Source organism: Echinococcus granulosus (assembly GCF_000524195.1).
Source record: "Echinococcus granulosus chromosome Unknown EG_S00005, whole genome shotgun sequence".
NCBI lineage: Eukaryota > Metazoa > Platyhelminthes > Cestoda > Cyclophyllidea > Taeniidae > Echinococcus > Echinococcus granulosus.
The window spans coordinates 232,542-254,152 of NW_020170385.1; the positions used below are offsets into that span (position 1 = coordinate 232,542).

Genomic DNA, 21,611 nt, shown 5'->3' on the forward strand with positions numbered 1-21,611 from the left:
CAACACCGCCTGCACCTACAAAGTTCTTATTCTTTTTATTCGTTTCCAAGTGAAAATCCAATAAACCCTGTTTGTGAGCTTCATGTTTGCGTTGTTTGGTGCCATGCGACTTCCGCTTTTCGTTTCACATTGATTTCCGTCCAGCATTCACTACTTTCAGAAGGAAATTAGCTATTGTACTGTGTTTGTATTACCTCCTTGTCATTATAAGTATTTGTTGTTAACTAACCTTTCAATCCACTTGCAAACTAACCGATATTGATCGTATGCACAGTTTTGTATGCATTTTGAGCAGGTTCAGTTTGTCGGCACCTTTTGAACATTCATAGATGTTTATCGGTTTAATTGAGCCTCTCGAAACTAATAGATTTTATTAATTTTCTGTGTTATAACCTGGATCTTGTGACTATTACTACACCAGTCTTGAGATACCTTGCATCGACTGCCATTAACTCTTGTTCCTCCTATAGTAGCCATCGTTATTTCTACTTTTGGTGGTCTCAAGGTAATCGCCTCATCTATTCTTAGTCTGACTGAACCTAAGTTTTGCTTTTCATAGGGTTTCAAAGGTACTTCCACTACCCCTTGTTGGTCTCCTGTCCCTTGAAGTCGGTTAACATTTAAAAAGTTTAATGCGTACGATTTGTGATGAGAACTTCCCAACTCTCTGAGTGCTTTAAAATAGCATTTTTTGAAGTTTTATGCAGCATATATTTCCCCGAATTCCAAGTGTACAATACTGTGACAAATACAGCATTATCATTTTACACATTCCTTAATTTCCTGAGAAAGTCGTTATATTGCGCTGTTTCCGATATTCCTTCACTACATTTAGCAACTTACCGGATTGGTACAAGTCGGCTCTGTTCAATGAGCTCTACTTCATCTCAGATGGCGGGACTGTGTGGCTGGATCCTCTGCCATACACCAACGACCCTCGTGAAGAGCCGCCCATTGACGCAGTACGCAAACGCAATCCTCACGTTGCAATGGATCCGCTCAACCTCACTGGTCGAGGCTCCACCAAGTCGGCCTTAAGCGCCACCACCGCTAACAACCACGTCTCACCCTTCCGGGTCCGCACCGCTCACGGCCACGAGATGGGTCTCTTCGCCTACCTTGAAGGTCGGTCTACTGAGCCCTTTCATCTTATTTCTCCATTCTATCCCCTTGTACATCAGGTTCCGTACCAATTTGTTGTGGTGCCTAGCACTGAGTTTGCGTACAAGTCAGAAGGTTTAAGCCTAACTCAACCCCTTACCCAACCTTTAATAATAAATACGATTATTATCGGTTGAGTTGTTGCGTAGGTAGATCCAGTCAAGGCAATTATTTCAAAAATGCGGGCATATTCTTTATTCCATGTTAAATAAATGGATGAGTTCTTTGGTATTTCTTGAGAAAATACCCTTTTTCTGGTCGATATGAAATCTGATATATCTCTTTTCTGAGTTTGTCTTTAAAACGATGAAACTATGGACATTTGGTTGGATATTTCATAAGTTATTAATAATACTTTTAAGCTCTTTTAAGTAGCTTACCTTCTACCATGCAGTTCTTAAAATGCATGTTTTAGTCATACAACTGGATTCCAAGTGTTCCTGTTGAACTAAACTACTAATTTATAAGACATTCAGGGTTGTATTTTGCAAAGTAGGCACTGAATATCTAAAAAAGCTCTTGTTTTTGCGGTATAATTTCAGGCCCGTAATCGCGTTCAAACAGGACTACGTTTAACTTTAACAAATTGCATAACCATTCAAATTCCATTTTCCATTTCGAAAGCCATGGATTTAGGGCATTTGGAAACTTTTTTCGTCGACCGTGATTGTTAACGTTTGGTACCGTTGATAAATTTATGCCATATCCAAGGTTCCTACTAAAGATGGGAGTGGATTTCAAGTAATCATCCAAATCTAGCACGAATTATGCGGTGCCATCATTTTGCACTGCGATATTCTCAAACTGTCTATTTACTTCTTGAAGTTACCTATAATGTAGGCACGTAGTAACTTTTCCACTTCAGTTGTTTGCAGTCCTTTATTTCCCTTTTCCGCATCCAACCTATCCAAACATGTCGCATTGTTAATCAAGTTCCCCCATTCAATCGCGCAACAGTTGCGTTCAAAATTAATATTTTACGTTTTAATAGTGTAAGCAATCGTCCTTTACTTGTACCGGGCAGGTTTGTGAGTTTCTTTTTCACTTTGTTTGGATGCTTACTAACTTCCTCACTGCCGAATGTTTTCTGGATGCCTTGCTGAGACCTGAACGCTGTTTAAACTCCTTTTTGTAGTAACCTTGCTGTGATAGCCATAAATTTCAATAACCGTTTCCGAAGTTCTAAAGCATCAAGAACAAACTTTGTTCCCTTACGTCCTCCGACTGAAGCTTTCCTCAATTTCTATTTGTCTGCGCCATAAAGCTGGTGGGGCAAATCAAAATTGAAAGCACTTACGTCCACATTCACTTAGTTGTATCAAAATTGTACCCTCCAATATACGATCGAGCTAAAAAACAAGCTTTTAATGCTATGATCTAATACTGTTTTTATGACAAAATAGTAGCTGCTGCCACAGACACAACCCTGCCACATGCTTTGAAAGGCTTGAAAAAGTTCAAATTCGGGAGGCGAATCCATAAAACTCACTTTGCATCTGGTGGATTCGCTATCGTTTGTCACGGCTTTAATGTGACGTACACTTGATAATTATTCTAGGTCACGAATATCGCATGTTCAACACCTACGATGTGCACTTCAATGCCTCGTGGGCGCTGATAGAGCTGTGGCCGAAGATCGAACTGGCGGTGCTCTACGATCTTGTGGACATGACTATCTCAGAGGACTCTACTCCGGTGACTTTCATCTACAAGGGCCTCAAGGGCCCGCGCAACGCTCCTCTTGGGGTGCCTCACGATTGCGGTGACCCCGAGGGAGAGCCCTGGGTCAACGTCAACGCCTACATTATGTATCCCACCGACAACTGGAAGGATCTGTCGCCAAAGTTCATCCTAATGGCATGGCGGGACTGGAAGATCACTGGTGATGACGCCTTCCTCCATTACGTCCTACCTGTCGTGCTGGTGAATTTTGTGTTTTGTCACCTAGGATAGTATTTTGCCCTAGTAACTTGAGCATATTGAGCTTATTTATGGTACTGCAGCGCCGCCATCACTGTCCCAGACATTGTATAGCATAAGTCTATAAACTATTTTGTGATAGGGAATCAGGCAGAAATGCTGTACGTACAAAGCGAAAAGGAACCGCTATTTCTCAATATCACTATTGCTTGTGGTAGTCGATTTTGCTTAGCTATTTGCCTATCTGATTTTCGACATTCCATAAGTTTATAGTCTGTCATTTCAGACTGACTACTCGCATCGCTGTTTCATTAATACCTGTTTTAAGCATTATTGTTGAGTTAGATCTGCTTTGGTCTTTAGAGTGTTGTTCAGTCCTGCTTGGAAAAGTGGGATGCTGATGGAGATGGGATTATCGAAAACTCTGGTTTCCCTGACCAGACCTATGACACCTGGAAATCCCGAGGTTTAAGGTGAATTTTGTTGACCGTTTATGGCATTCTAAGTAGTCATGCTTCGATTTTAAATCGGAAGCAAATTTAGATTTCAAAGACATTTACCTTCTGCCCGTCTTTTCACACGCGGTTCCTTTTTCCATTTTCCTACTGAAATGAATTATCAGCCCACTTTACTCGCAAACTCGTTTATGATTTTAAGTCTTCTAACCAACATGTCACTTTAGTCGAGTGATTAGCCCATCAATCAACCTAATTTCCTAACTTTTTGCTTGATTAGAACCTTTAATGAGCCCTCTTTTTGGAATTATCAAGCCACGGAAGCGTCAGTATCCAATAGGGGCTGGCTTCTTGCGCAAGAACACAAGTGTAGCAAGTTGATTAACCTTAACTGGTCAATAACGACTTGTAGAACGTTCTTCCACATTTTCGCCTAGACGACTTGCCCAACTCCGCCGACCAGACCAAACCACTTTCCTTGATATAACGCTACGACGACTCAGCATTTTTGATAGTGGCCTTTTTGATTACACATGAGCATTTTTCAAGCATTACATCACACTTAAGGTTGAGTCCTTAAAAAATCTAGACTCGCTCCCACTGATTGTGGTCACGGTCTCGAAGACTTTCTAGGCGAGACGGTTCATCGGCCAAATCTGCTACACAGCGCACGCCCCTTAGACGTTAACATTTTTTTCGCGAACAGCCTGATTAAACCTCTTTCCTTATCCAATTCTTGCCGTAAAGAAACGCAATGAAGTGTCGGATTTCCCACGACAATGTGAAGATCGTTCTTATTTGCAGTACTAATATAACCCCCCCCCCTTGATGATGCTACCTCTCCCTTTTGTACGCAGCGCCTACGTGGGAGGACTCTGGGTTGCGGCTCTGTATGCGACTCACGACATGCTCAAACACGTGGGCAACAAGACTTTTCTCGGCGCAGTCAGGCACTGGCCCGAGGTCAACGACAATCTGTCCGGACTGCTGAAGCGCGCCAAGTCCGCTTACCACGACCAACTTTGGGGGGGTTAGCCAGGCATTTTTTTTCTGTTTCCTAGATCATTACATTACAACTTCGTTTTTTTCCGGTGAAATTCGTTATCTTAACGTCTGTTTTTCACTAAATTCCGAACATGGTAGGATCACATTCTTCTGGTTTGAGCGGCTAGGAATTCTTTACTTTCTATTCTATAAAAGATCAAGCACTGATGAAATTATGCATTTGCAAGCCAATGTACCGCCGAATTACATCTTGCTGCATGAGAATTGGTGGTTTCACATATTAATCAAATAAATTTGAACCTTTTGAGGAATTGAGTGCACTTCTGCATACGCAGGCGGGGGGAGGGGACAAAACACGCTTGTGTTTGGTCACTCACCAAGATAACGAGTGGTATAATGAATAATGGTGGGCACCAACACCAGTGCATAGCAGTGAAAATACGCCCAATCGCTTGCAATATTTACCTTACTCTGTCCCCAATTCTTCAACGAATAAGTACTGCTAAAAGCCATTACGATATAGGCGTTAGAATAGGCTATCGCCTGTCATCCTGGCTTGTAGTCGAGGGGAAATTAATGCGCGCATCCCCCCACAGGTGAATTCTACCGCTATGACAGCACCACTCCGTCGGATGCGCGGAACAACTCCGTGATGGCCGACCAGCTGAGCGGCTACTGGTTTCTCCGCATGGGCGGTGCGCCTGTTGACGCTGTGAGTTTCTCTCCTCCCGAACCATTTCAAATAGTCCGCCTTAGCCTTTTATCGGTTAAATTATTACTCGCGACTGCTATTTCAGCCGCGCAACTTTTACATGCTCAACATTACATTTTAATAGAGCTTGATCCATTATTGACTGGGACATGTAAATTTGGGATAATTCGGCCTTGTACAAAGCGATCGCCCCTACTACAAGTCACTTCCTTTCAAAGATTTTAATTATTCTCAAATTTTTTAAAGCCATCTCCGCGAAACCTTCAGAAATGTCCTTAAAATCCGTGGACTCAAAAATTTATCTTACTAATGCATCAGCTGAACATAAAATCCAAGTTCTCATGGTAATATAGCCACCATTTTCCCACATATTGGGCACATCTCATGTTGTCAAAAAATGCCTTTATTCAGAATTTAAAACGTGTGTCAGTAAATAAACCACTCTCTGACATCAACAAGATTTGCATCACTGAAAAATGATTGCACCACCTTTCACGAGTGTGATGCAGCGCCACCCGAAATACCTGAGAAACCTAACTAAAAAATTATTCTTATGATCACAAAAAAAACAATTTACGGAAGTGGAGTAAGCGTGTTACTAGGAAGCTAGTAATAAAGGTGCAATGAGAAGGAAGATTTGAATCTTGAGTTAAATCCTACCTTCTTACATTATAAACACCAGGTTTTTTGTCTGTGGCTTGCACAGCTTTGTCTACTGGATATTTTGAGTAGAACAATTCATTTGAATTCAGATTCTACCAGTGGATGCTGTGATGGGGACACTGAAAACGATTGTCAGATTGAATTGGCTCAGTGTTCGTAACGGTAAGCTCGGGGCAATCAACAGTGTCTTCTCCAGCGCCAAAACAGACAATACCAATATGCAGGCTGAAGAGTTTTGGGTCGCCGTCAACTATGGCCTTGCGGCCCTCCTCATTCTTCATGTGAGCCCCTCTTAACCCGACTGACGTAGACTTTCTGAACTCGACAATTTAATGCAGGGTTTACATTCAGGATACTGGCAGATATTACTCGGTCAAAGAAAATAAGTGCTAATCCTTCTAGTTAGAAACGCCAAGTACCGGAAATTGAAACTTGACTTGTAGGGCAAATCACCAGAGGGCTTCAGGCTAGCGGGTGTCTGTTTCGAGCATGTCTACAACCACCTAGGTCTACACTTTCAGACGCCCGAGGCATTCACAAAGGAAGCTACATACCGGTCGTTGGGGTACATGCGACCCCTCGCGATCTGGAGCATCCAGCGTGCCATCAAGATGACGCACCCGACCCATTAGATCCAAACGCTATCCCCCCATGTATGTCCTCACCCCTCTTTGCCTTCCTTACTTTGCTGCCTCTTATCTGGTTTTCATCTCTACAGACTCACCGAATGTGTCTACCTTTCATCCATGCCTTCATAACTACTTTCATGTTCTCACTAAGTCGATTCCTCAAGTGCAATCTCGGGATCGCTCAACTAGAAAACCAACGCGGTGACTTCTAAGGCAGATAATAGTAATGTCTCTTCCTGGATTCCATTCAAACATTCATTTCACTTGACAATTGGGAATTTGTGAAATGGTATCCGAAAATGCTTACTTTTTAGAAAAGTGAATAAAAAAATTACAGGTGGGATTTTCGTTCACCACATAGTTTTACTTTGTTATTCGCGTGGAAAAGTAGAGCACTCTGGGGCGGTGTTTGTGGTTTGAAGTCACACCATTTCAGGCCCTCCGCTAGGTTCCGCGCATCTTTTCGCGACTCAAATTTGCCAATCGTAAGCGCCAAAGTTGAGCCTGATCATGATCCATTTTTCTCGACAAAATATCCCTAAAAATCAGTTAACAAGGTTGCAATTCCAATTACGGCTTCGAAAAAGCCAACTGGGCGGGCTGGCTCGGTTGATACTACACTTGAGACTTTCAAACATGTCACTGATGGGAAATGAGAAGCAATGACGAATTAAATCAAAAACAGGTATCTAATGCAACGGTAAATACTATTTTAATATGCCATGCACTGATGCTGAATTTATGCAGCGGAACCCTTCACCTAATCTAATCCCTTTGGGAGGTACTTTTTCTGTCATTTCAATGGTTTTCACTGCACATCAAGTACTCGCAGGACACTCACCGCAGACACGAGAAAACCAACGTCGCCTTCTCAAACTCTCTGGCCATGATTACGCCCTTATTAATTACCTACAAGAAATCATTACAGATGGTTTACATGCCAAAACTTTGGTGATATCCGGTTGCTGACGTTATGATGACACCAATTAACACAAATAAATGGGGAATCGAGTAAAGGGCCAAAATGCCGATATAAACAACGAAAGAGGATGTTACTTCGTCTGGAATTTGTGCCAAGCGAGCGACATTAAAACCGTAGCTTTTGGGACATGCCGAGGGAACGAGCTTGTAGAGGAAGGTGATCTTCTGCGTGTCGCTACCCGCCTCCGCTTCTGCCGGCTGCTCCTCCAACCCTCCATCGCCGACTAAACATGCCTGCAGAATAACACCACAGCTTATTTCAGCAAGAGTGAGGATACCTTCACTCTAAGTGAGTCAAGTTGGGGTGACAACCGCAGCGTTAAGCAGCATTATCAATATGGACAGCAAATAACGTGGTCGAAAAGTATTAGAAGGCAGTTACAAAAGTGCATCTTTTGAAAATGGATGCCTGGTGACGAAAATACGGCAGACCATGTGCCCGATGTCGAGAGCCTCGAGGGAGGCACCGGTCCGGGATTTCTGCAGCACCTCGACGAGGTTGTGGTAGTGAGTAGAGAAGAGGCTTAGCGGACCAGAAGGGCGTGCTGTGGTGAGATAGCGGAGGACGGCAGAGGCCAGGGCGGAACCGTCTCGGGTCGAGGTACCGCGGCCCAACTCATCCATCAGTACAAGGCTGTGCGCCGTCGCGTGATTGAGGATCACGGCCGTCTCTGCCAGCTCCACAAAGAACGTGCTTTGACCCGATATCAACCGATCCGATGCTCCGATTCGCGTGAACACCCTGTCGACTGGCGTCAGACGACAACTCGTAGCCGGTATCTGACACCCCTACAGATAAAAATCTCGCCAGATATTTCGTAAGTCTCGTCGGCTACTACACCTATTCAGGAGAATGTTATTGCTCAAATAGGGATGAGAAAGAATTTTACCAGGTGGGCGAGAATGACCAGAAGTGCGGTCTGACGCATGAGAGTAGATTTGCCGCCCATATTGGGTCCAGTGATGAGAAGAGTCGTGACGCCCACCTTGAAGCCCGTCGAGGTGGCCTTCTCCTGGCCCAGAATGGGACCCAACTGAACGTCATTGGGAGTGATCTCGCCACCGGAAAAGCTTCTCACTAGACACGGATGGTAACCGCCTTCAATCTCCAGAAATGGCTGCGACCGGAGGGAGAGAGAGGGAGAGAAGGCATTAGGGAGTAATACGATGCGCCAATTGTCAATCTGGGGTAGGATATGTACCTACATACACACGTAAATTTACCTTAGTTCCAGGATCAAGAGGGTAGAATTCCGGACGACAGGTGATTGCGGCAGCGGAGATGCTGTAGTTGGCGAGAGAGATGAGGCAATCCAGTTCTGCAATGCACCTGATGGCCGCCTGCCAGTTGGAGTAGCTTAAAACAAGAGAGAAGCATCATGATCGTCAACTAGTCTTTGTAAGGCCAATAGGAGATCCAGCACTTGGTGTTTCGGATAGTGATAAACGAAGAATATAAACGTTGTAAAGTAGGTAACTACCGTGTAGCTGGCCCAAATCCCCAAAAAAATTTATCGCTAGGATTCCCGTCAACCAGGCCACCCCATATCCACCACAAATGGCATACAGCATCAATGCGTGCTATTTGAAGGGCAGCGTTGACAGTATCTTAACCCTTAATATCGCTTTTATTAAAGTGAGTCTGTTTAGAATCTGCCAGTCAGGGAAGAAGACAGTAGTTGAAACAAGTGGAAAACTTCGATATTTTTCACCTTTATCTAGCAACGCCAGGATAGTCTAGTGCTTGCAGACATTTGGCTTACCTAGCAACAAAAAACTCGAAGTTTAAAGCTGAATTTAGACCACTTAGAGTACTAGAGTCAAGGCGTGTATACTAAATGAATGAGAAATTTTACCATTGGATTGCCTGAATTTTCACTCGACATGTATTGGGCCATAATTACGTGAGTATTTGGAATTCAATATGAAAATAAGGAATTTTCTCAAAGTGGTTTGGTTGCAAATTTTGTTCGGCACGGTGAAGCAACTGATTCAATTACGAAGTGATTAGCAGCACAACAGTATTTTGTGCAAGATTACCCTAAGGAAGCTTCAATCCATGGTGAATACTAAATCAAGGCGATACAAAATGAAGAGCCAGTGTGACAGAACTGGTAGTAGTACCTGGAGCTAAAGGAGGCAAAGAGACGACGCATGATGCCCTGCATGCTCTCCTGCTTGGCGTCTTCGGCAATAACGAGGCGTGCGAAGAGCTCCTTGATGGGGGGTGGACGAAAGCGACGAAAGCCCTTTCGCTGGCCCGTTGCCTCCCAGGCATGAGGCACTCGATCCATGCACGTCTCTGGCACCTCTATCTGAAAACGGTTCTTCCCCGTCCCCGTGTAGGTCAGCTGCTCCCACACAAAGAAAGATTGCCCTTAAACATACAACGGTCCCGCTATGCTTACCAAAAATAGTTTTAATGAATATGACTAGGTTGATGGATTCTCCCTCCTCCATAGGGCAGATAATTACGCTTAAATCGAGCCTCCGCCAGTGGTGGGAATCCGCTTGAAACGCCCCTCAAGCTTAAAAGGGATCACTCGAGTTGACCTCAAACCGTCTGATCTCCGTAAACGCTACTTTCTCCAAGTACTACAGTTCACCGACAGTCGAGTAAGTTTTTCACCACATCTACTTCTAGGCCTTAATCATTGCTGGCATATTTTCAGTCTCACTTTTCGTCAAGACATTATTCAGGACTTTATGTGATAATTAATAACATTGAGCTATACTTTTACCCCATTACTTGCAGATTGGTGCCACCTGCACTGAGATTCAGCGCCATCCCAACGGTGGCAATAAAGTGTTTCTTACCTGACAGCCAATCAGGTCACTCTGTTCAGCTAAGAAATCTTCCATATCCATTTCTGCTCTCTGCAATAGAAAGAATAATGACGATTACCGACGCTTTTGAGAAAGCATTAATTGTCGCATCTGTAAAACCTGTTTTCGTAAGCAAAAGAGTAGCTAACATGAAACGGAACTGAAGATTCTACCTTCGTCGAAAGGACATATCTTTTCCAAACAATTACACAAAGAGTTTTACCCTGCTGTGTCAGCTCACCTCAAGGCCTTCGCAGGCTTTATCGAACTCGGGGTCGAAACCCGGCTCCACAACAATGCAGCCATCGCGTTTGGCCTTTTCATGATCAAATGCTTTCTGAAACGGATGTAAGCTAATAAAAACCAAAGTAATGGTCACTTTCAGTGTGTTATACAAAAGAAAACTTGCGGCAGAGTGCACAAGATTTTTTATTATTTTGGGCTGATTAAACATCCATAGATGGGGTGATTCATTCGCTCGATGAAAGAAATATTGTTTTCCGCATCTCTTTGTTATCAAGCCTTCCTTTCACACTTGCTTTCAAATAACCAGACTAGTATAGCTAAAGAATTCCTTTTGCCTTATGCATAAAACGACGCGAAGGGCATGCGTTCTACTTTGAATGAACTATGCAGCACTAAAATGCTGATGCAGTTTTATTGTTAGTATGCCGTTTTAATTTGCAAAACTTGTCCGCAACCTTTCAGCGATGCAAGTGTTCAATTATCTCTCTCAAAAAAGGTGTTCTTGTAGATCCTTCCCAGTCGCACACTTAAATTTCATGAGTAGTCTCAAATGTATTCTGTATTATTAATTCAAAAACTCGGAGCTATTGATTGCTCCCATTCCTTTAAGTGAGTTTCGCAAGCGCTTCCAACGAAACACAGTTTGGCAAATTGGTCCAACTTATAGTGCCAACCTTAATGAAGGTAGCACTTTACTGCAGTCCAGGCCACCAATTAAATAAGAGCAAATAATAGAGGCCATTTGAAAAGCATCCCAATCTACCAAATCACCCAATAATCCTCTGGTTCACATTAAAGGTAAACAAACAAATACGTAGGAGTACATGAAGTATCCAAATGTTTACACGACCCGAAATGAAAAAAATTAAGGCGTAGAAGACCGCATGTGGTAAAAATGAACTTAAGCGGTGGTCAATAAAGGTGCACCCTCCATAGACTTACGTCAAATAATGAAAGTTCCTCACTATAATTGGGAAAAGCTCCACCCTCTTCACGCAGGGAGGCAAGGAAACGCAAGAGCTCAGATCTGCATAAGTGCGTACGGAAAAGAAAGCCTAAGTACAAACTTTGCATTGAGAATGGAAAAAATATCTCGTAAAGACAGATATCACTACCAGGACACAACTGACAAGACATACTTGACGCCGAATCGCGAGAAGTCCTTAATGATGAGAATGGCCGACTTGAACCCACATAGGGCGAGGAGAAAATCCATAATTTTCCTTTTCGAATAGATAGTCTCATCGACCACAATAGCTCGGGACTCCGGATGATCAGGTCTAGTGGCGTTCCATCCCATTATGTGGATTCTTTTAAAAAAATGTGCATGAGTTTCATGGTTCAAATGTGAACAGCACATGTCTTAGCAGCGTGTGCTATGCCTCGCAGAACACCAAAAGTAAAGTGTCCCAAGGGGGCAGAAAATAATGTTCCCCGCAGAATTCGAGTGTTTTGCATTCAATGTTAGTCAAACTTAGTGATCGATAATGAAATGCAAGTATGAACAATAAAGCACAAAGCAAGCATGAAGTTTTGGCATATAGGTAGTGATACTAACGAATAACCGCTAGACAGAGCGAGAGGCAAGGTAGGGCAGGCAAAGTGGAAATACTTACTTTGTAAGAAGTCGCTCAAGATCTGGCAGACGTCGAAGAGCATCACGAACACTCTGCAGCTGGGGGGACAAGTCCATCAGTTCCTGAATGGCGTCTTGACGCTTAGTTATAGAGTTAGGGTGACAGGGTGGGCTCACTACCCACGTTCTCAACAGACGTCGACCTAGAATTTGCAGAAAATGTTCGCTCCCGTTATCAGAATTTTCAGATTACTTGATTAATGCGGAGTCTTATTTAAACCACATAGCCATCATACTTATCGCTAGTTAACCAGCTTCGACATGGAATTTACATCACTAAAGATGCACAAAACCAGACTCACCGAACGGTGTACAACATGAGTCCAGCCTCTCAAGGAGAGTGCCCTCTAGTGTTCCATTGAAGTTGTTTGTTAGGATTTCGAGATTCTCCATAGTTACGCTATCAAGAACCTACCAAGAACAATAAAACCCGAAAGTCACTTCTTGTAAATACTTATGAAGAACCAATTCTGCTAAGGGTATAACGCTGCTTATTCCTTAAACGATCATGGTATAATCAGTGGTTGGTCTTATTTTTTTACTATCTATTTCCTAACAGAATAAGCGTGAAGTCGGCAAATTTATTGTAACAAAACAGCTTCTGGCAACCACGGTTTTTTGAAAGTAGAGGCCACACGTTTGCTTTCAGTCCAACAGGATCACGCGTTTCTGTACACATTGACAGTTCTGTTAGCAAGCAGAGCACAAAAAACCTTAGGCACAGAGGCCTTTTTAACCTAAGATTTACGTAACCAACAGATGCGCTGATTGGTCTGCAGAGAAAAAAGTAAACTGAGGAAAACGTGACATCTTCGAGTTGTTCTAGGGCAAGCAGGTTAGTCAAATTCGTGCGCCTGAAAGTAAGTTTACTTGCCTTCCTAATCCTCACCCCCGGCCCATTCTTTTACGATCTATCAACTACACCAGGATCGTCGTCTCTTCACAGAACCATATACAATTATAGGCAATGTTAACTATCTACCAGTCTACCGAGTAAAAATGCATACTTTGTTGAGATGTAAGATGTTTGACCAAAGAGAGCCTTACCATGTTGACCTGACGCTCATAGAAGGGTTGGCCAAGAACGAGCGCTGAGGAGACATCTGCAGGGCGATACTCGTGGATAAGACCCAGAGAGAGGATCTCCGTGTCGGTGAGGCAGTAGCGCAGGTAAAACACTACTGCCCCGAGGCACCGAACTGCCAATTCGTACCCTGGTAGAACATTCCTCTCCAGCGTATCGACTGAAGAAAAATTGAGAATTTGATTATTCGAAACCACTCATGACCAACAGCTTTTGGCCAGTTAGCACCACAGACGTTAGTGTAAATTCACTTCCTATTTCCTAAAAATATTCTAATTAAGTAGAGCACATTTGTGCTGTGGTATCAAACAAACGAATTACAATATTCAGTTACGTCATTCATTCGCAGAAGATAGAATGTACAGGAAATCCACTTCTATGCAAGGAAAATAACAAATGAGATAAATTGCACTCAGGAAATTCATTAAAAGATTGAAAGTTGAAGTAATATGAGTGAAGTGGACAGCGGCGCAGATACTACCGGGATCAAGCATTCGGAGGAGGTCGGCAGGCCAGCAGTCGACCTTGGAGAGGTGCGAGGGAGCGGTGCCCGCGGAGGACGCGCGCTGACTCGGGGCGAGGGTGAAGTAGTCAGCCGATTCCAACGCACAGATAGTCTCATGGGCCGAGAGGAACTGCTTTCCTCCCGCCAGCCCTTCGAATGGCACACTCGGCAAACGCGCCTTCAGCATCCTTCGCAGCTTATTGCTCAGATTGCCGCGTTCGAAGAGGATCTAAACACCATTGAGAAGATAGCCGCTTATCAGTACGTGTGTGCAAAGAGTACAAAATTTGCTCCACCGTTCCTGTCAACACCTGAATAGAGCGAGTGTTATTTCGAGAGCATGTGGTGAAGTCCGGCAGACATCTTGTAATTGTTCAAATAGTCCAAAAATTTCCAATGGTGCTCATTTAAAAACTGGATTATTTTCACAGCAAAAGGGGTAGCGACCGGTCATTTCAATAAAGAGCGCAAAAAGTGAGTATTTTAACTGTCAAGTAGGCTTCAAAAGGGCCCACTGATTAGTAACATTACCTGGGATGGGGGAAAGTGGGCGACTATTGTGCACATTCGAGAGTAGTGGATATCGTCTGAGAACTGACCAATCTATAAATGCAAAAAAAACAGATTTATGGAGAATTGATACAGCTTAACCCATAAATTGATTTCCGTTGAACGAGAAACAGCTGAAATGCAAGGATGACCAAACGAACCCCAATAAGCATGGATCCTATTTCGTTAAAAGAGGGGAATCTAAACATCTACAATTACTCGGCGCTGATAATCCCTCCAAGTGTATCATAAGTTTAAGCACTTCATGAGTTTAGGTGCACTTCACTTGAGCGTTCACTTCAGTGGAGGGCAAAGAGCATTATACTTGCTTCATTGTTCCGCAGAGGTTCAGAAATCATCGGTTTCGCCAAATTAGTTTTCGGTGTAACTTAAAGGGAAACTTTTAGTAAGTACCAAGAACGCACTGGTTAAATGCAGAATTAGACCAAATGCTGAAATGCCTCGCAGAAAAAAGCGGGGGTAACTTAACATAATTTCTCCAGTAGCTGCTTTTAGAAGGGCGATGCCGAGCTGAGTCTCTGATTTTTCGTTACCTGACCCCTCGAGAATCACTAGAAGATAACGATTGAACATGAGATCGGTCTCCATTTCTGAGTGACTAATAGGCTGGGAAGAGGATGTTGCACAAGATACATCAAGAGCGTTATCTGAAGAAATCCCATTACGCAGAGGCGCAAACCAGGTACCAGGAGTGATAACCTGGCAGATTTCCCGACGGACAACCCTGTCTACGCCTGAGCGACCACTTGTCCGCTTGGTCATGGCTTCCGGTGTCTCAGTTTGTTCCACTCGGGCCACTTTGTAACCCTGAAATCAAAAATTGCATTGAAACAATAAAAGATCCTCATACTATTGTAAAGAGTTCCATTACTGGAGTATTTATCATTCAATATATACATTATTTCATGCACAAATGTGGAATTTCTAAATGAGAATAGAAATGACCGAATAACATTTAAAAAATTTAGGAGCAATCCAGGAATCAGGATAAATGATTGTACAAAGTGCTACTTGTGCAATCATACACGATGGAGGAGATGATCTGCCATTCGCTGAAAGGCAATCTCTGGAAATCCGGAGTGTGCAAATTCTCCTTTCATATAAGTCAACTTGAGTTCTTCTACAGCAATGACAGCATCCATGTGATAGAGTTCATAGAATTTCCCCATTTTGAAGAACAACAAAGTATCAAAATTCTGAGACTTGAGAATCCACCACTGCCGCAGAGCAGGTGACTGCTTCCGAAGGAAGTCCTCTGGGACGAGTAGAGTTCTCGGATCGTAATCAGGATGGGCAGGACGATGTCCACACGCGTCTTGAATTCGGTCAGGTAGCAAAAATGGATAAGTGAGGTGCGGCCAGGCAAAACTCCTACTTCCATCAACTGGATCCATTGTGAAGCATGAGTCCACAGCAGAAGTGTTGAACAAGTCGTTTGATGATGTTTCTAAAAAACGCTTTTTCATGGAGACCACCGAAGAGCATTTTGATCTCGCCGACGAAGAGGAGAGTTTCGGTGAATTTGTTACGTCTCTGGCAAATCTTTTACTTGGACATGAATACAAATTCGTAAGCGATTTCTCCTGAGGAATATCGGATACATCACGAGGGGAATTCTCATTTTCATCATCACTTGAATAAAACACGAGACGCCTTCTCTTGGAACAGCTCACCTTAGGTGAGAAATCTTCATCGACCTAAAAAATAGAATAAATAACAAGTTTTGGGGATTCCCAGTAAAAAAACTAGACTCTCGGTGCGCAACAGCACAGCAAGTTTAACCTTTCCATAGAACAAAATGACCAGAACACTGCTATTTACCCCCAAACAAATACATTTTGTGAGCTGAATCAATGCATATCCTCGGCGCAAAGGAGCAACAAACTAACAATTACAAGAGGTAAACTTGCATTCATATTGACCAATATTTTGGGTGAAGACCCCGCATTTAGGGAGCTACAAGAAGGTTCGACTCCAGTAACCTCATTTTTATATGAGTCTTTGTTTTTATCCGGCACTTTTGAGAAAAAATTCAAAATCGACCTCTGCATATGCGAACTTGAAAACGAACACTGGAATCAAGGGAGGCACTGAACGATTTCGATAAAAGTCAGACGTACCACTATTGTACAGCATCAGTATATCTCAAAAGAGGCCATAAATGGACATTAAAAGGGATACAATCCAGTTTTTTTGAAATTAATGAAATTCTTTCACCAAAAAAAAATACTGGATATCTAAGGAAGTTTTAACAGTTCTGTTAACTTTTTAGGAAAAAGGCAACAAAAATTTCTCTCCTGGAATCAAAGCGCACAACTTAAAATACTAGCAATTAAGATATTTAGCTATTAGAGCCTGATTAAACTTGGTAGCTTAAAGTGCAAACGGCTGGCAAAGTGTGCCTCATCAATGCACCTACGAAGGCACCCTAGTTTGCGAGTCAAAAGGCACATTTGCCTTTGTCTGTTCGCTAAAGTGCAAATGGTATACCCTTATGGCAGTATCAAAATATTTTTCCCTACTGATAATAGCCCTGTTAGTTTCATGGGGTTATTATAGACAACTACTTTAGTAAATATCATACAAAATGTGCTAAAGGTAAATAAAGGTCAAAATAAAATGCTTAAGGTTACCAAGGCTCTAGGCGATACAACGGAACCCTATGTTCAGCACCCAAAGGCTTCCTTGAAGGCCAAAGCGGACATAATAATGGTGCAATACGGTGGTGGTTTATCCCTCGTTATTGATGAGGCGCCATTTTTAAACTTTTGAATTCGCCTTCTTGTGCCTCGCTGGGTGGGCTGGCCTTCAAGCCATGCCAGTAGCCCAGACACCTTCTCTGTGTTGAATGTATTGTAATACGATAGTGGTTTATCCCTCGGTATTGGTGAGGCGCCACTTTTGTACTTTGAATTAGCCCCCTTGTACCTCGCTGGGTGGGCTGGTCTTTGGGGCCATGCCAATAGCCCAGACACCTGCTCCGTACTGAATATATATTCTGCCCAAGTATTGCGTATTCTTTCGTCTTAAGGGAGTCTCGGGACGCTACAGTAGGATAGAATACATGTATTCGACATAAGGCTGGACTCGAGCTAGCGACACCACCCGGAGGCCAGCCAGCAGGAAGAGGCTACAATGAAGGAGAACCAAAGTGGTCCCTATACCAAAATCGGGAGCTACGCAACCAACGTATTGCACTGGGCACTCTACTGCAAAAGAGGATTGGAAAAATGCCGGCGTGACCCAAATATAAATTCGCTGCGTGGAACTGCAAGCGCATTTTAGCCAACTCTTAAACAATCTCCAACATACTCCAGTAGACCATGGCACAGTTTGTGACAGCAAGCGCGAATTTAACACTCAAAGTAAGAGCACGCTGCCTATCTTCAAAAAGACATAGCAGCTTTTACAATTAAATAAGCTTGGATTTGTTTGTTAAATTCCAAGCTTCCAATGGGGGCAACCAAGTTTTCTGAGTAATATAAACATTGTTTACACTTTCGTAATGCATGGTTTGCGCACAACATTTTTTGCTTTATGGCATTTTGGCCAGTGTATAGCTATGTTATACCAATTAGAGCAATTTTGTTTAATTTTTTTTGTCAAATTTTTGTTTTATTTTCCTAGTCCAATATAATGCAGGTTCTAGGTCATGCCTCACATTTGCGCCCTTTTGCTTTTGTGATGCCGCCTCAGAGGCGTTGGACCCGCGAGGCCGCTGAGCGTGATAGCTCACTTTATGTCGTGAAGAGAGGTACATTGTGGAATTTTACATCCCACGGCTTTTCTAGATGGAAGGCATGAGAATATATGTTGTGAAAAAATTTCAAAAAGGTTACGTCGTCTTTGTGATGGGCTTCATGAAGAATTCATCGATATTGTACGTCACTTTCCTGCTGCTAACCCCTTTTGTGAAGCAAATATCAAGCCTTTTGATTTTTTTGCTCGCGTAGAACCAGATAACTGACAAGGTTGTGGAGGGTTTGTTTGCTGGAGTCTCTACCTCGCAGTTGGATTCTCTTGCTGCTGAGATTTGTGCAAGTTTGATAACTAGACATTACGACCATGGTGTTCTTGCAGCCCGTCTGTTTGTGTCGAATTTACATAAGGAGACTCCATGCAAATTTTCTGATGTGATGGAAGACCTGTACAAATACATCAATTCTAAAACCAAAATGCATACGCCAATGGTCTCTGATGAGTTGATTGACATAGTTAGGAGAAATCGCGATCGAATAGACGCCGCCGTCGATAGTCAGCGTGACTTTGGCTTCAACTACTTCGGTTTGAAGGCATGTTTTTCTTGCGAATCCCAGAGGATTCAATCATGCAGAACATAGTAGTCATTTTATCCACATTTTAGACGTTAGAGAAATCGTATCTTCTTCGTAGGGATGGAAAAATTTGGGAGAGGCCCCAGTATATGTTTATGCGCGTCTCTATCGGTATCCATGGTGAGGATCTTGATGCTGCTATTGAGACGTACAATCTCATGTCCGGAAAGTGGTTGATTCATGCTTCACCCACTCTTTTTAATGCTGGGACGCCTATTCCTCAGATGTCCAGCTGCTTTTTGCTTACGATGAAAGATGACAGTATTGAGGGCATATATGACACGCTCAAACAATGTGCACTTATCTCAAAAAGTGCTGGTGGAATCGGTCTCAATGTTCATTGTATCCGGAGTAAGGGCACTTTCATCGCTGGGACTAATGGCGAGTCCAACGGTCTTGTACCGATGCTTCGGGTCTTCAACAGTACTGCTCGGTATGTTGATCAGGGGGGCAATAAGCGACCCGGTGCCTTTGCCATTTATCTCGAACCGTGGCATCCGGATGTGCTGCAGTTTGTGGAATTACGGAAGAACACTGGTGCCGAGGAAGCTCGCGCGCGAGATCTCTTCCTTGCACTTTGGATTCCGGATCTATTCATGAAGCGTGTTGAAGCAGGTGGCCCATGGACCTTTATGGACCCCCACGAATGCCCCGGTCTTGCTGACTTTTGGGGGGAGGAATTTGAAACGCTCTACACAAAGTACGAGTTAGAAGGTCGAGGTCGCAAGACGCTACCTGCCCAGGAAGTCTGGTAAATCTCAATTTCTTTCCTTCTATTTTTATTTCCGTTTATGCTTTAGGGATTTCTTCGTTGTAGGTATTCTATCATTGAAAGTCAAATTGAAACGGGCAATCCGTTTATGTTGTACAAGGATTCTTGCAATCGCAAATCCAATCAGCAACACCTAGGGACCATAAAGTGCTCAAATCTTTGCACTGAAATTGTCGAGTACAGCTCGCCTACAGAGACTGCTGTCTGTAATTTGGCTTCCATTTCCCTTCCTAAATTCGTGGACACAGCCTCAAGGAGCTTTGACTTTGCCGAGTTGCAGTATGTGACTGAAGTCATAACGAAAAACCTTAACAAAGTCATTGATAGGAACTATTATCCTGTTGAAGAGGTTTGCGTTTATCAATTTTCTTTTCATGCTGTCACACTGAATGCTTATTTATGGTCTGTACCCTCCACAGGCTCGAAGGTCGAACATGCGTCACCGACCGATTGGCATTGGAGTCCAGGGTCTCAGCGACGCCTTCGTTCTAATGCGATATCCGTTTGATAGTCCAGAAGCGGCGGCGTTAAATAAACGCATTTTTGAGACGATATACTTCTCGGCTTTGAATGCTTCTTGCAAGTTGGCGGAGACGGATGGTCCTTTCGAGTCCTACTCGGGATGTCCCGTTAGCAAAGGTGTTCTTCAGCCTGACATGTGGGGTGTCGACACTGATGAATTGTCGAGAATCTCAGGACTTGATTGGGCCGGTCTTCGTCTGCGCATCAAAGAGTCAGTTCAGTTGTGTGCTTTTATTTTGGTTCTTGGCGTGTCTTCCCGTCTCTTCACGTTCGTGTCTGCAGGTTTGGAGTGCGCAATAGTCTCTTAATCGCTCCTATGCCCACGGCCTCGACAGCTCAGATTCTAGGTAACACAGAGTCGACCGAACCAGTGACCAGCAATGTGTTTGCTCGTCGTGTTCTGTCGGGCGACTTCCAAATCGTTAACTCACACATGCTTCGTGATCTGATTGACCTCGGCATTTGGTCGGACCACCTAAAGACGGCGATCATTTCTAATCAGGGATCCATTCAAGATATTGACGGAATTCCGGAGGATCTCAAAGCGCTCTACAAAACGGTTTGGGAGTTACCTCAGAAAAAAATACTCGATTTGGCAGCTGATCGTGCTCCATTCATTGACCAAAGCCAGTCTCTTAACTTGTACATGAAGGAGCCCAACTACGGGAAAATCACGAGCATGCATTTCTACGCCTGGAAACGTGGGCTCAAAACGGGAATGTATTATCTGCGCACTAGGCCTGCTGCCGACCCCATTAAGTTCACCGTCAACAAGAAGGAGGTCAGCGTCATTTTGGCTGCCGGTTTCGGCAAGACCGTCTCTCTCGCTGACAAGGAGAATCAGAGCGGGGAGGTGGTCGAAGCAACGAAGTTGGTGGAAAAGGCCTACAAGAAGAATCTGGAGACGATTGCGTGTTCACTGAAGAATCCTGACACTTGTGTCAACTGCTCTGGCTAGTTTAAATGCCCTGTGTGTAAATAACTACGAATTTGCTCATTTTCCTGTTGCAGCCAAAAGTATGTACTTCTGAGTGTGTAACTACCTTCACTTTCTGGTTAACGTGCGCGGGTTTTGCGGAAGATGGTGATTTTGCTACAAAGACCGCATTTTAGTATGAAGAGGGTCTTGGGGTTGGGGCGAATGGGGAGGGTTGATGTTGAGACATGTTTAGTCCGCGTGGGTAGTTAAATTGGTCTGCGTGCGGTTTTGGAGGCGGTCTTGTGTCGGAACGCACTAGATGCTTTCTACGGCGGAAAATGCCACTGCTTCCATAGTTCGTGATGCGTCTTATGGTGTGGTGGTCCAATATTGGCGTGGGAGTGGTACATTAATGGGTTTTGCTTTGGAGAGGGTAAAATCCCTCACTGCTAAGTGTATTATTGCTGTAAAAAGACTTCCACGGGAGCGAATAAATCCCACTCGTTGAGAGGTCTATTATCGCAGCATCTGTGCCGAGCAAAACCGAGTGTCGTGGTCTGTGTGGTCATCGTATTGCTATTAGCGATCCAGTTGAGCGGCAACGAATAGGACCGCGTTTCCTTGAATTTACAGAGTTTGGAACACTGTTGAAGGATGCACGTCGACGCAAA

At 43.6% G+C, this 21,611-nt stretch overlaps 3 protein-coding genes across 3 annotated transcripts in view; 2 read left to right on the forward strand and 1 right to left on the reverse strand. All coding sequences in view use genetic code 11, as the record gives it.

Moving 5' to 3' along the window:
• The window catches only part of EGR_01291 (Non-lysosomal glucosylceramidase), a gene marked incomplete at both ends in the record, with an annotated part of 15,681 nt that extends 9,133 nt beyond the window's left edge, over positions 1 to 6,548 (forward strand). The window contains 7 exons of the mRNA XM_024490540.1: positions 836 to 1,125; positions 2,720 to 3,084; positions 3,445 to 3,554; positions 4,394 to 4,566; positions 5,138 to 5,253; positions 6,006 to 6,197; positions 6,360 to 6,548. Of these exons, the coding sequence (XP_024354864.1) occupies positions 836 to 1,125; positions 2,720 to 3,084; positions 3,445 to 3,554; positions 4,394 to 4,566; positions 5,138 to 5,253; positions 6,006 to 6,197; positions 6,360 to 6,548 (1,435 nt within the window). The remainder of the gene's footprint in view (positions 1 to 835; positions 1,126 to 2,719; positions 3,085 to 3,444; positions 3,555 to 4,393; positions 4,567 to 5,137; positions 5,254 to 6,005; positions 6,198 to 6,359) is intronic.
• A 441-nt stretch (positions 6,549 to 6,989) lies between these two features.
• Positions 6,990 to 16,380, reverse strand: EGR_01292 (DNA mismatch repair protein Msh6; the record flags this gene model as incomplete). Its single annotated transcript, XM_024490541.1, has 19 exons — positions 6,990 to 7,083; positions 7,387 to 7,454; positions 7,602 to 7,760; positions 7,959 to 8,306; positions 8,417 to 8,644; positions 8,751 to 8,883; positions 9,651 to 9,877; positions 10,344 to 10,403; positions 10,594 to 10,689; positions 11,541 to 11,625; positions 11,738 to 11,908; positions 12,215 to 12,377; positions 12,537 to 12,645; positions 13,282 to 13,478; positions 13,800 to 14,052; positions 14,355 to 14,426; positions 14,787 to 15,200; positions 15,419 to 16,090; positions 16,354 to 16,380. 19 exons carry the CDS (start codon positions 16,378 to 16,380, stop codon positions 6,990 to 6,992), a joined length of 3,576 nt encoding a protein of 1,191 aa, XP_024354865.1.
• A 1,697-nt stretch (positions 16,381 to 18,077) lies between these two features.
• Positions 18,078 to 20,979, forward strand: EGR_01293 (Ribonucleoside-diphosphate reductase large subunit; the record flags this gene model as incomplete). Its single annotated transcript, XM_024490542.1, has 7 exons — positions 18,078 to 18,147; positions 18,185 to 18,273; positions 18,347 to 18,677; positions 18,764 to 19,478; positions 19,545 to 19,848; positions 19,919 to 20,232; positions 20,304 to 20,979. The coding sequence occupies 7 exons, from the start codon at positions 18,078 to 18,080 to the stop codon at positions 20,977 to 20,979; spliced, it is 2,499 nt and encodes an 832-aa protein (XP_024354866.1).
• Between the last annotated feature and the right edge of the window lie 632 nt (positions 20,980 to 21,611).